This window comes from Trichosurus vulpecula, chromosome 3 (assembly GCF_011100635.1).
Source record: "Trichosurus vulpecula isolate mTriVul1 chromosome 3, mTriVul1.pri, whole genome shotgun sequence".
In the NCBI taxonomy this organism is placed as follows: Eukaryota; Metazoa; Chordata; class Mammalia; order Diprotodontia; family Phalangeridae; genus Trichosurus; species Trichosurus vulpecula.
Genome location: NC_050575.1, coordinates 391,532,066 through 391,546,131, shown reverse-complemented (window position 1 = coordinate 391,546,131; position 14,066 = coordinate 391,532,066). Strand labels below are relative to the sequence as shown.

The following is a 14,066-nucleotide window of genomic DNA, read 5'->3' as shown; positions in this document are numbered from 1 at the left end:
GGGTTGGTTTAAATCAAAAAAATTTTTTGTTTGTGTGTGTGTGTGTGTGTGTGTGTATTTGTACATTTAAGCCTATGGAATACCTCAGAAGAGCACTCTCAAGATGACATTTTTATCCTACCTTTATTGCCAGTGATCAGCTGTCCATTACTGAGTTTTATTTACCCTAAAATTGCCCCCAAAATGTCCACCTCTTTGTGCATGCTTAACAGAATACAGTAGAAATAGACTCATTGTGACTGATCACCCTCCTATAGGGAGGAGTGAAAGCTGCTTAACTCCTACCAGGATTTCATTATATATGTAATGATCATCTACATAAATTTTATATGTACAATAATTTCCCTTTTTATATGTCAGATAAATATTTTTAAGAGTTATTCTTACACAAATGAAATTATTATAGTAAGTACTAACATTTTTTCATGTTTCATTGCCTGAATAAAAACTGTTCATCGCTGTTTAAAAAAAGAAATAGACTCATTGAAATAATTAGTAACAAACTTTTGAGACTCAAATTCTGGAAAAAGTAACAGCTCATAAAAATAACGTAGATTTTAATAGTAAAAAGTGAAGTTAGAACTCTTATCTTCATTTGGATCTCCCCCTTGAGACAAAGATGGAGGAGCATATCTTTTATCTTGCTAGGATAGGGCATCTAATGATTTTAAATCCCAAGGCAAGTTTTCTTTTTAAATAGTGTTAATTTGAACTTCTCAAAGCTATTGAGATTATTGAAGCAAGAGGTACTTAGAAAAGGGCAGAATTTCTTTTTGACTTTGAAAACCAAATAAACTTTTCCGTGTGGTTTTCACACATCTGAAAAATACTTCCTTCCATAGTAACCTCCATCCATGCTACTGCTAAAAACTTTTGAATAATTAATTGCCAAGAGAGTCAGCTAGATTTCACTGTTGTCTTTTATGAATCTACTATGAATGTGCACCCTTAAGAATTCTTGAATCAAGAGACATAGAATGAGGTTTTGATTTATATTTTTACTTCATTTCTGTTTAGACTTTATGCTTCTGTGACTCTATTTTGAAAATGTGAAAAAGGGCATAACGTGGCAGGGTTTTTGAACAGTGAACAAAGCTCTAAAATAAAGTAATCTCACCAAAAAAATTTGAGACATCTGCCCACTTTATCCCTTAGACAACTCTCAGGTAGCTGTTATTAAGAATAAATTACAAATATCAGGCGCTTAAAGCAGAAGTATTGTACTACTCACATTTAGAATCTAAAAGAGAGTATTCTGATGGAAACATGGTGTTAAGCATTTTTAACAACAAACCAAAAAAATACTTTAAAATGTTGCACCGTTCTTCATTCTGTTCATTGTCCATGAATGTTAAAGTGTTAAGCATTTTTAAAAACAAACCAAAAAAATACTTTAAAATATTTCACCTTTCTTCATTCTGTTCATTGTCCATGAATGTTAAAGGAAGAGTGAATGGGGAAGAAGAAAGGAAAAGATTTATTTAAAAACTGACATTATGTAGCAATAATTCGGCTAGCAGCTACTGTGGGGGTGAAAGACCAACACAAGCCCAACAACAAGAATGCTGCCAGCACAGGTTCTTTTGATCTGCTTTACTAAGGAAAGCAGCATTAAGGGGTTAACAATCTTATTTCAATCCAACATACAAATATCATTCACTTAGTTTAGGGGGGAAAGCCAGCACCCTGAACTTCAGAGCAAATACAAATTACAAACATACATTATGAACAGACCAAATACAATTCATAGTTACCAAGAAATCAACATCTGAGTTCAGGAGCCAGGGAGCTCATAATAACGGCTGGCCCAGAGTTACTTGCCACTCCTTCTGTGGCTCAGAGCCCCAAGGGAGACTGCCAACCTCTGGGTTTATATATCTTGTTCAGGGTCAAAGGTGAGTCACACATGCAACTCACCCACATAACCTAAAAGCATCACAAAAATCTGACTTAAACTCATGTGGTCTAAAAGCCTCTGAGGTCACAAACCTGTCATTCAAACCCATGAAAACTAGGCTTTCCCTTGAGGCAAGGAGGTCATCAAGGACTCCTAATTTAATCAAGGAAACAAAGGCCAAACTCTTCAAGGGCACTTGATTGAATAAATGCTAAAAGACCTCCTTAATTACCGATACACATTACAAATTAATTTATTGATTAATTTTTTTGTATTTAATGGGCTCTCAGAAATTCACTGTTGATCATCTCCTACAACTTGGTTTTAATTGTGTATAACAGAGGTATGATCTTAATATCTTTCTTTTAGAAGATTACTTTAGAAAATATATCAGATGGCACATGTATAACTGTAACCTATATAAGAATCCTTATCATCTCAGGGAGAGTTCTCTGGGAGGGAAGGAAAAAATAGAATTTGGAACTCCAAATTTAAAAAAAAAAGCAGCGAATGTTGAGAATTGTTTTTACATATAATTGGGGGAAAATAAAATATTATTTTTTTAAAAAGAAAGAAAATATATCAGAATTTACACATGCAAATGACTAAAACTCTCTATAGCAGTAACCTTAGGAGGCTATATGGATACTCTACTATGCTGTTCAGAACAATTTTGGAGCTTTTGGGGAATTGCTGTCAGAGCTTGTTTGCTAGAGACATAAATCATTTTCATTATTATATATTCATGCCTTATACAATTCTTAGCAAACCCCATATCTATCCTAGATGTCTTAACTAGTTAACTACCACAAAGGATTCCTTAGATTGGGATGTTACTAGCAAATCCCAGAATGTGGTTAGGGAAGGCAACATTTATTTCTTTTAACAGATTGATTTGGAAATAAGTTATTTAGGTTAAATAAACATAGGCTTTATAAGGAGAATCTTAGGTCACCTAATAGAATGTTTTCCCTCTTCCAGGAAATGGTACTTGAACTCGAGCTGGAAAGGTGGAGGGCCTCAAGCATAGGCCCATCAGATGATGGTGGACATTTCATGTTCAAAATTTTTCAAAAAAGGTTACAGGCTATGGGAAATGGTTCCACAGTTGGGGAGAGACTCTTGAGGCAACAGGAGCTGCTTGTGTACAAAAGGTAAAATCCAAATATAAGAAGGAGTTTCTTATTGAACTGTTAACTGATTTCTGAAAGAAAATTTAGGCAAAAATGAAAAATAATAATAATTTATTGCGGTTTAGTTTACACTGAGAAAGCAAAGTCTATTTGCTTTCTCCCTTTAATGACAACCCTACATTTGATAGTTCAAGCCTTTTGAAAGCTTTTTGAGGGGACAAAAGTGTTGAAAAGCATTCTGAATGTTCAGTTAGCAAGTCCTATCCTGTTTCTGGAATGCACATAGCTGGGATTTTGAGAATTATAATCTGTATGCCATCATCAGCTAGTGATGAAGAAAAAACAGGGTACCTGTTTCAGTTTGTCATTCACTGGTGTCCAACTCTTCATGACTCCATATGGGGTTTCCTTCATAAAGGTACTGGAGGGGTTTGCCATTTCCTTCTCCAGTGGATTAAGGCAAATAGAGGTTATGTGACTTGCCCAAGGTCACAAGCTAGAAAGTGTCTAAGGCTGGATTTTAACTCAGGTCTTCCCGACTCTAGGCCCAGTGTTCTATCCAGTGAGCCATCTAGCTGCCTCTTTCTTAGAAATTAAACCAAATCCATACTCTGGTATACATATGTGAAAGTTCTATAATTTGCTGTCCTGGATACCAGACTAGGAGAGAAAAAAATTGGCTACTCCAACTAAATTAGTAGGGTGACATTGAGTTAGATACTTAATATATTTGTGTCTTATAAAATCAGGATAATCAGTACCCGCCTTTCGGAAATATGAAGACACAGGAAAGAATACATAGTGCCATTTAGCGGACAGTTAGTGGATTTAGAGACTTTAGCTTTAATTTTTAATCTTGGTTCTGCCAGTAATTTGGCTGAGTTACTTTCGATAGTCTCCTAGAAAATAACAGATTTTCATGTATCAGGGTCCTTAGCGGTTAAGTGATTTGCCCAAGACTACCCCGGTGTTAAGTGGCAAAGAGGGGATTGGAAACCAAGTGTTCTGATTTCACATGGTTTTTTTGTCACTGTACTAATCAGTGGGTCATGGAAGGATCACGTAAATGAACCTTACAGCCTCCCCAGCACTAAACTGTATTTCAATATGAAGCATTGGAGATCTTTGAAAAAAAAAACCCACAAATATTTTTCTTTTGTAGCTTTATTATTGATCACCTTTTAAATCTTTCTTTCAAGTATTCTCATGGGTCTTCCTCCTTCGGTCCTCATCAGTCCGCATGGGTCAGGATGGCAAAGGTCTTTGCATTGTGAAGATTTCTTTCACTTTGTCAATAATGAATTGGTATGTATGACATTCTTGAGCTAATTCAGAATATAGAGTTTTACTGATCTGAAAGTTGCATGCAGGCAGTGAGTGGTGACCAAGATGCACAAACATTTAAATTCTTAGCATTTTGGAATCTGACAACTTTTACTTGATATGACACCTCTGCTTTTGCTCATCATCAGATGAGTTTAGATAACCTCAGTCAAGTCACTTAGTCTGCAGTGGGTTTCTAAAGAACGCTGAACATTCTCCAGAGCCAGTGCTGTTGAGTTTGACATACTTTATCTCCATATGGGCACATGAGGATGATCAGCAAGAGTTCTCACTGACCGGCCAAGGACAGCCAGTTCATTTCTGACAATTGACCTTGGATTGTTTCTTTATGTGCTTATGAAGAAATGCGTCATTTGTCCTTTGCCCCTCTAGGTTGAGCAAAGCCTCGCATTTTACCAGCCTTTTCTTGCCAAAGGTGAGACTGATGATTTGGCACTTACTGCCTCAGTTTCTGGCTACCTGAAGGCCCCACAGTGGATGACCCCTGAGTGTGCTGCCGTCTGTGATTTTGCACTGCCTCCCTCTCCATTTAGACTAAGGCAGGAGGAAGGAGTCTGTGTTGCATTAATAATCAGCTCGGCCCAGTACAAAAACTGATGTTTATACAGAGTACCCAGAGTCTCTGTGAGATCTAGAAGTTCCTCCTCAGGCTTCAAAGAATAGCTCAGTTACATGTTTAGTGAAGTTGCAGTGTTAAGTACATTGTAATGCAACTTAATGCTTTGGAGAATTGGACATCCGTAGATGGTAAGACTCAGTTAAACCCTATAGTCAGTTAACCCTAAAATCCTATTTCCCCACCATGCTGTATAACAAAAGACATTTGTAATAAACCATACATTAAGTAGATTTAATTCCATCATATGAGTACCTCTTCCAAAGATTATAGCACTTGATAAAATCTTGCTCAAGAATAAATTATCTTGACCCTGCAGAATGCAGCAACCATTTTTATTGTATAAAGAGAATTTTTCCTTATGTTGTTCTAAATTTCCAATTTTTAAAAACACGACATGGGTGTTATATTTGAATGGCATATGTCTCAGTGAGGTAATAAAGAAATTGTCCTCATTTTTCTGAATTTAGATGGAGCTTTAAAAGAATCATAAACAAATGTTTCATAAAGGAGAGCCTTAGTCTTCTTTTATTATCATCTGGACTTCAAAGTCCAAAGTAGAGAGAACTGCTTATCAACCTATTTGATTTGAAGCCTGTAGAGAGTCCTTCCCTAAAGCTGGAACAACCTGAAATTCTGGGACGACAAAAATCTCCTTGTGTTCCAGACCTTTGTGTTGACTATGAGGTTACTAGACCCACATGGTACTGTATGGATGCTATTTCTCTGGATTTAAACCGCAGTTAATGGGATAGATCATCTGCTTCAACAAAGGGATACAAATAGTAATACATGGAGGAGGAGAGTTGTTCTTATTTATGTACAAAGTAAATTGTCTGAGGGCCAAGTGATGATCTAGCACTTACTTGTCCCTTGAAAATTGTGATCGTTTATTTATCTAAATTGTATTGTATTCTAGCCTTGCAAATTACTGCTTAGGCTACCAGCCCTCACAAATTCTGTGTTTTCTTCTATGACAAATCTCAAGTATTTAAGAAGAATTCAAAATGCTACATGACTTTTACCTTTCTATATTTCTCTCTCCCAACGTCTTTTGTGTACCATTCACTTGCTGGTGATTTGTTGTTGAATTGGTATTTTATTGTGTTACAGAAAAACATCTCTCCTAGAGAATGTGCCTTGGCCCATGACATCACCATCCACTTCTTCAGGGTAATCTCTCTTTTTCCTGGAGTGCTCCCTTTCAACTCCATTTTTATTAAGACCCTACATTGTGTGGTTCACTGGGCTAGGTGGTAGGAAGACAGAGCTGGAAAACAATACAACACTCATCCTTAAAGAGCCTACGTTTTACTAGTTGGTAGAGAAAAGGGTACCAAATCATTTAGATTATGATGAAGTGTATTGTAGTGAGGCATGAGAGACTCAAGAGGAGATTACGTCTAGGTAGAAGGTCCAGGAAAGCCAAGTGAAAGAAGGCTTCTCATAGGCCCAGATGGAAGGAAAGTAGGTTCTAGCAACTCCATGAGCTTACTCTATGCCAGGCACCTGTGCTGGGGGGTGAGCCTACAGATACGGTGGATACCAGTACAAACCAGAGCACAGGTCCTGCCCTCAAGGGGCTTACCTGGCTTGTGCAGGCTGCTACACAGCCATGGGACAGTGAACAGGCTGGTTTGACTGGAGCAGAGAGTGTGTGCTGGGGAGAGCACCGAGGGAAGTTGCCCTGCTCCTTCCCCCTTGGAAAGCAGGCATGGAGATGGAGCCATGTCTCTGCCATGTGCATGATTTCCAAATCATGGCTTCTTCATTAAGGGGATAGTATCAAGATGTAGCTGTTGTTTTGTGCATATAAAAAGGGAGAAGGATGGAAAGGACTAAAGTTAGCACACAAAAAAGCTGCCTTTTTAAGTGGATGCTAGAGAACTATAAAATACTCAGCAGTATGTAAAAATAACATCTCCTTTTCAGGGTCTCCTGAGTGCCTGTCTAACTTGCAAAGATCCATCCAAAGAGGTTAACTTGATCCTGATTGCTTGTCAAACCCAATGTCCAATAATCCTGTCCTCTGCGGCGGTAAGAGAATAACTTTTTTTTTAATCTTTTTGGGTTTTTTTGGAGGAGGGAGGCCAGGGCAATTGGGTTTAAGTGACTTGTCCAAGGTCACACAGATAGTAAGTGTGTCAGATGTCTAAGGCCGGATTTGAACTCAGGTCCTCCTGACCCCAGGGCCGGTGTTCTACTCACTGTGCCACCTAGCTGCCCCAAGAGAATAACTTTTAAACAGTTTTTCTATCCTGGAAGTTTAATGCAAAGAAAGAAAAACTCTTCTTGTCTATCTCTCCTCCTAGCCCCCTGATACATATATGTACACACACATATACACACATCCTTTTTTTTTTTTTTAAAAAAAGCCCACATCTAATACCCTAATTGAATTTACAAGAAGCTTTTTTCCTTGGGTCTAAGTATGTTCTGTTCTTTTAAGGCCTGAACAGGAAGTTCTTGTGGATGAATAAGAGCTATTGCATCAGCAGGGCCTCTTCAGACCTGTGCCTATATTGGGGTGTCCCATTTCCCCAGGATTGTTTCGATCTCTCTCAAGGGGGTCTTTCCTCCTAGCACAAAAGTTGGCAAGAAACATCAGACTATTCCAGGTACCATAGAGCACCTAGGTGGCACAGTGGGATAGAGCACCAGGCCTTGAGTCAGGAAGACTTGAGTTCAAATCTGGCCTCAAACACTTAACTGTCTTTGTGACCCTGGGCAAATCACTTCACCCTGTTGGCCTCAGTTTCCTCATCTGTAAATGAGCTGGAGGAGGAAATGGCAAACTAAGCAGACTATCCCAGACAAACCTGTCTGACCATTCTCTGCTTCCCTCCCCCTCCCCACCCCAGCATGCCATTGGCACACCTTTGCTCAATTCCTTTATTGAGCAATAGCCTCCCCTTCCTCTGCTCATCTGTGTCCTATCCTTTCTTCAAGGCCCAACCTAAGTCCTCCCTTCAGAGAAGCCTTTTCTGCTTGTACCATGTCTTATCGGTCATTCCCTCCTCTGAACTCCTGGAACACTAGTCTACATCGCGCATTTGACATTTGTTGTATTTTTGTTCTCCAAAGACGGTGTCTTTTTCCTTGTTGTACTCCAAAGTCTAGCACTGTGGGCACTGTAAATTCTCAATAAATGATAAGACCGTCACACTTGAAGGCGGATGCCCTACATTCCTTCTGGGAGGAGGAGGAAGGCTGATAGGCCTGCACCTTTCTGTTAATGGCTTCTCTGGCTTTTTGCCCCAATGCAGACTGGCCCACGCCATTTGGATGCTTCCTATTTCAGCTCACTGTGATGTTACCTTTTTGTTCTTCTAGTTATGGTGGCCAAGACTGGAGCCAGTGCTTCAGTGTCAGTGGAAGAGACACTTCAAGATTGCATTGCCCCAGGAGATAGCCCACATAGCCACAGGTCAACAGTTTGCCAGGATGTAAGTAGGAATAGCTGGGATAAAAGGATGGTAGAGGGGAGGGTCCCTTGCTGAAGCTGATAGTCTAGATGAGTGTCATATGCACTCATGGGGGGAAAAACAAGACTTGTGGCACAGCGGCAGAAGGGAACTGGATTAGTGTCTGCTTTGTAATTCATTTGGCTCTCATGAGATCCTTCTACAGTGTGCTGGGCTTGTGCTTCCCCAACTCTTCCTCTTTTGCTGATCTGCCTGAGTCTTCTTGGATTTCTAGACCCAATGAGGTTCACTTCATGATACCCTGATTTTTAGAGTAGGGAAAAATCAAGGTACTTTCACACATCTGACCCCATAGGATCACCTTTTAAGTCACAACTGCTGACAGAAATGACCATCAGTGGCAATAGGTGGCACTTTCAGCTCCTAGGTATAACGAGTATAAGCAGCCTCAGAAATCTGGAGAGCCTGGAGATTAAAGAGGCCTCTTGGAATGCACTAGGAACCTCCAGTGGTAGAGCTGAGTCCCATTCCACTAAGGTTCTGCTACTTCCACAAAGGGTGGTTCTAGAAAACGTCCAGCATCAAGGTCCCATAAAACTTGGCACTCATGTACAATCTACACTCCAGCTGACCTTTCTAACCTTGAAGCAATTTCCCATTTGCCAGAGATCTGGAGATATAGTTGTGTGACAAAGAAGTTGGCTCCCTCACGATCAAGGATCAGGGCGGCCTCCAGGCTAAATTGTGAGGCAGAAAGGGTCTAATGGTGACACAAGACCACGTAAAATAATCTGACCTGCCCCATTTCATTTTAGAGCTGAGAAAATACTACCTTAGAACTGTGTAGTGTTTATAAAGTACTTTCATGTAATATTTCCAATCTCACAACAACCCTTCGAGACAGATTTGAGGGTATTTGTCCTCCTTTTATAAGGGAGGCAGCTGAGGGACACAGGTGAAGTGACTTGTCCTGAAGCAAAGAGTCCTCAGTCCAGGTCTCTGGAGCCCTATCAGAAGTTCTAAGAGCCCCCAGGTTCCCCCATTAGAGCACCAGCTCTCTGGTTAGTCAGTAGGCAGGGTGGCCCCTTCTCTCCCCAGGTTCACCATGCCCTTGGGCTGACCCTTCATTTCTCAGGCATTTCATAGCAGTAGGGTGTAAGGATCACCATCTCTATGGGGCCTCTGAAGCCAATGGATAATATTCATCCTGTTTGTACTGGACCATAGGCATGTGGCCTGGGGATCAAGTCAGAGAGAAAGGCAGGCTTGTGTTAAGTCACTGGACCTCTCTGGGCCCCAGTTTCCTCCCCTGTAGAATGAGAGGATTGGCTGGATAATCCCTAAATTCTGTGATTTCCTATGACTATTAAAAGGGACCACACAACCTCAAAGGAATGAAGCTGATAGATAACATTTCACACGTTAGTGGGAAGATCTGTCCTTGCTCTTGTCCTGCTGTAATAGGTGTTAGTTCTTATGTAGATCCTTGAAAGAGAAGAAGGCTTCATTGTTAGGGGATGAGAAAAGGGCTGTATCACAGCTCACAAATGGTCATGGGAGCCTTTCTTTACTTGGACTCAAAATGTAAGGCTATGATATCAAGTGGGCGGGAGGATTGTAGAGCTCATGATTCTCAAGGCTTCCATAATAAGTTTCTCTGGAATCTTCCTCAGCTTCCTGTCTTCTGACACGGTGCTTTCTTCCAACCTGTGCACTACTTGGATTTCTGCTGCTTCTTTGCATTTCACAGTTCATCAGCAAGCAGACCAGGAAATCACAAAAAAAGCCCTGAAGAAGTTGGAAGGTGAAGGAGAGGAGGTGAGAAAGGAAGTTCTTTATCTCTATTTTCTTTCCCTTTAGCTTTCCACTTCAAAACAGAATGCCTTCTCCAGCCCAAGCTCCTAATGATTGCCTCATTCTCCATTACCCAAGGAGTGTCCAGGTCCCATCATTTTCCTCCTGACATCTGGTGTTTCTTAATAATGCTTTCTATTTGTTTAGCACACTCACTTCCATTGTTTCATCTGTTGACTGAATGTCTCAGTTAGTCAGTGAAAGAAAAGCAAGTTGAAAACCTGGGTTCTAAGACTATGGAAGAAGCAGCAGCATGAAATAAAGGGAAGAGCTTAGGTGAAACAAAGAGTGAAGTTTATAAAAGCAACTCTCACTTCCGCTTAGCTGGGTAGTAGATCACAGTAGATCACAAAAAAGAACTGAAGAGGGGATGGCAGAGAATTTTAGGAAGCTTCAGACAATATCCCCAGACCTGAGGTACCTATGCCATCCTGGCAGGCAGTGGTCAGGCATTGAGGCTCCCTCCCTGAGTCCTGCACTGCTGTAGGGCACAGGGAAGCTCCCTGCTTCACCGAGGCAATGCTGCCATCTCCTTCTTTCCTCCACTGCTGCTGGGAGTGGGGAGAAGCTAGGCCATGGCTATTCAGATGCCTATAGGACTCCTGCCCTCCTTCTACCAAGTCTCCCAACTCCAAAACCTTTACTTCCATAGGCACCAGTAATGATTCTCTACAAGACTACTTCCCATTCCCTTCCATATAGCTCATAGAGGACAAGTGTACATAGCATTCCATGTAGAAACCTCATCTGCAGCATGGTAATTTACTTTGGAAAATTAGGTGAAGTGTGGTTCAAAGAACGTCTAAGTATTTCTGTGTAGCAAATAGCAGTTCTAGTCAGAAACAGATAGCAAAAGATTAATACCTAACCTGTAAGAAATTTACCTCTGATGGAGAATTTTCATCTTATTTGATTGAAAGTAGGTTCTGTGTACAGTTTTTCCCCCAGGAAGGTGTCCTAAAGTGAAGTTTGCGTAGTATTTGTATAGAAAGATTTCATATTCAGCAGTGATATGTGAACTTTTAATGTGACATATGTAAATGTTTTTATTTACAGCTGTTGGTCTCTCTTTTCTTCTTTTCCCTCATGGGCCTTCTCTCTTCATATTTGGCACCACATGTAAGTCTGAACTTGTTCTGAAAAAGTGGTATGTAAATATGTGGGGATAGTCCAGTGGGCAGCCTTCTTCCAATGTGAGTCAGCATAGAATTCCTGCTCTACACAGGGCCAAGGGTGACCATCTTCAAGATACAGGAAGACAAATCTTTTTTTTCACTTGAGTAAGGTCTCAGGGATAGTCTGGATAGTCCTTTGAGATGACAGCAGGAAGACTGTGCCTTCCCTTCTCTGACCTGGTGTGCCAGGGTGTATTATCTAGGTCTTTATCCCCTCCTTCACCCAGAAGGGGTCTAGACATCCACATGGTGTCCTGTATAGGATCCCAGCCTTAGGACTCAAGCAGAAATGGCAAAGAGACTGCAGGATCATTCCCAGTTTGGTTATTTCAGCTGCCCTTGCCCTGTATGCCATGGGAACTCTAAACATGTTTCATCCAACTGAGAAATCTCAACATGAAGTTGAGAACACTACTATTTTACAATGGCCTAGCATCTCGCCTTTTTAAGGAATTTTTAATCCTTTGCATATTGCTAAGTGAGGCAGCATAGGAAGAAAATAACACTCACAGGATTTGGAGTCAGAAGACCTACGTCCACATCTGGTCCCTGTGACTTAACCAGTGGCACCTAACCTTGCTGGTCCTTAGTTTCCCCCTTTGTTAAATGAGGTGGTTGAACCCGATGGCCTGTAAAGGGCCCTTTCCACTTTAAATCTGTAGTAATTTACTCCCCTTCCAAGTATCCACAGAAGGCAGCATTTCATGATACCTATACCTCATCTTATTTTGCAAATGAGGAAACTAAAGCAAGAAATGAATGCTAGTGTCAGAGAGAAGCAGGCTAGAACAGGGGACAGAAATTCAGGACCAACCACTCTAGTGAAAAGCTTCCAGCATTACTTTTTTTGTCAAAAAACAAAACAGGATGGAATGAATTCCCTGAAATCTTTAGATGTCTGTGCAGAGGTCCTTGGATGTTTGGAGAAAAGAAAAATATCCTGGTTGGTTCTCTTTCAATTGACAAAGAAAGGTGAGTAAAAAAGAGAAAATATGTGTGACTTAACACTAAGACCCAACTAGTGATGGGATCTTGGCCCTCCCAATCCCTCTAGCCTATAAATTTGTCCTGCTGGCTTTCATGACACCACCTGTAATGAGATCTCATTGTAATAGTCACTGTCTCCCACCTTGCATTAACTTGCCCATGAACTTTTAGAGCTGGGTATCAGATAGTTCTGTTCTGCTTAACAGAGTCTCTAACTCCTAAGGCTTAACAGAAAACAAACTCCCCCAAAGTAACCCATCCTCAAGGGGAATAATGCATTTCCCATTATTATGCTGTGTTGGCAAGAATACGTCAGCCCCTAGGCACAAGCTAGCCTTTCCTCTCTCTTGGCATTACAGAAAAAGCATCAAACGGAAGGTATCGAATTCTTCTGCATTTAGCCTCAGACCAGTACATCAGGCTGTTGCCTTTCGCCTTCTACAGGTAACAATTCAGAATGGTGCCTAGAGGGAGGAGGGTTTAGCTCTGCCATGTTGTGTGGAAAGACAATACCATGATTTGGACCAGCTCTTCCTTGTGAGGAAAAGTGACCCGGCAGATCTCCGTGGTGCTCTCCCACTTAGATTTGATCACACATTTTGACTTTTACACAAGTGCTAGAACAGCACTTACCTGGAGCTTTGTTCTTAGTAGGTAAATGACTTCGTCCCTGCCCTTTACCTTCTCCCATTGTGATAACAGAACCTCTGATCCATCCGTTGTATCCTCCCCTCCCCTCTGTCTTTTCCATACTAGCCTTGTTACCTACTTTGATGAAGATCTCTTTAGTAGAGAGCAAGCCTTTCTGTATGTTGCTGTTGACATGTACCTGAAGTTGGTCCAGCTTTTTGTAGCAGGAGAGACCGGTGTGATTTCAGCCAAAGCTCACTTAAGCCAAGAGCGTGGCAAACAGGTAAGTGAGGGCTGCACATCAGGGTCTTGTTTCCCTCCCAATGGTGCCTTTCCTGTATCCATCAAGGACACTTTTCAAAACATCTGCTCCCAGATCGGAGGTACAAAATCTTAAAATTGGTTTGTTATGACTAGTTAGATGATCCCTCTTGTCTAAGGACTGTTATTTAGCAGTGACAAATTAGCTGAAAGGAAGGGTGACTCTCAGATAGTTTTTAAATGAGAGACCTGAAATTATAAATTAACATGTATACATAAAATGAAGCTAGTTATAACATGTTTCACTCAGTTTTTAAAATAAAACCTAAAACAAGTTCATACCCTTCACTTCTGTCTGACACATCTCCTAGGTGGATCCTTTAGGACTGATAACAAAAGCTCGTCTGTTTCTGCTCCACTCAATACCACAGTGTCCAAAGAGAAGCTTTTCGTGCATAATGGAGGTAACATTAAGATTTTCACTTGTGGTTTTTATCTAAGTTTAAACATAAAGCTGTTGAAGTTCAGGTCTTAGGAATTAGCCCCATTCTCTCTCACTCTACCCCTCCTGTTAGCTGAAGCAATCAGCATTCTCTGTTGAACTTGATCCTATGGGGGGTTGGTTACCAAGCAAGAAAGTAAAGTGTCTTGGGCACCTTTGCTCCAAACATTGCTACTTTTATCACTTGATAAGTATTCAAGATCAGCATTAACCTGCAAATGCCATTAGACCGGAGACCGAGC

General features: G+C 40.8%; 1 protein-coding gene across 1 annotated transcript in view; it reads left to right on the top strand.

Annotated features, from left to right (window-relative positions):
• Positions 1 to 14,066, top strand: part of FANCA (FA complementation group A) — a 103,303-nt gene that overhangs the window by 88,812 nt on the left and 425 nt on the right. Inside the window, exons 32-42 of the mRNA XM_036750246.1 lie at positions 2,879 to 3,051; positions 4,230 to 4,335; positions 6,104 to 6,163; positions 6,923 to 7,027; positions 8,324 to 8,436; positions 10,089 to 10,233; positions 11,326 to 11,388; positions 12,311 to 12,416; positions 12,791 to 12,875; positions 13,188 to 13,344; positions 13,694 to 13,786. Coding sequence (XP_036606141.1) covers positions 2,879 to 3,051; positions 4,230 to 4,335; positions 6,104 to 6,163; positions 6,923 to 7,027; positions 8,324 to 8,436; positions 10,089 to 10,233; positions 11,326 to 11,388; positions 12,311 to 12,416; positions 12,791 to 12,875; positions 13,188 to 13,344; positions 13,694 to 13,786 — 1,206 coding nt within the window. The remainder of the gene's footprint in view (positions 1 to 2,878; positions 3,052 to 4,229; positions 4,336 to 6,103; positions 6,164 to 6,922; positions 7,028 to 8,323; positions 8,437 to 10,088; positions 10,234 to 11,325; positions 11,389 to 12,310; positions 12,417 to 12,790; positions 12,876 to 13,187; positions 13,345 to 13,693; positions 13,787 to 14,066) is intronic.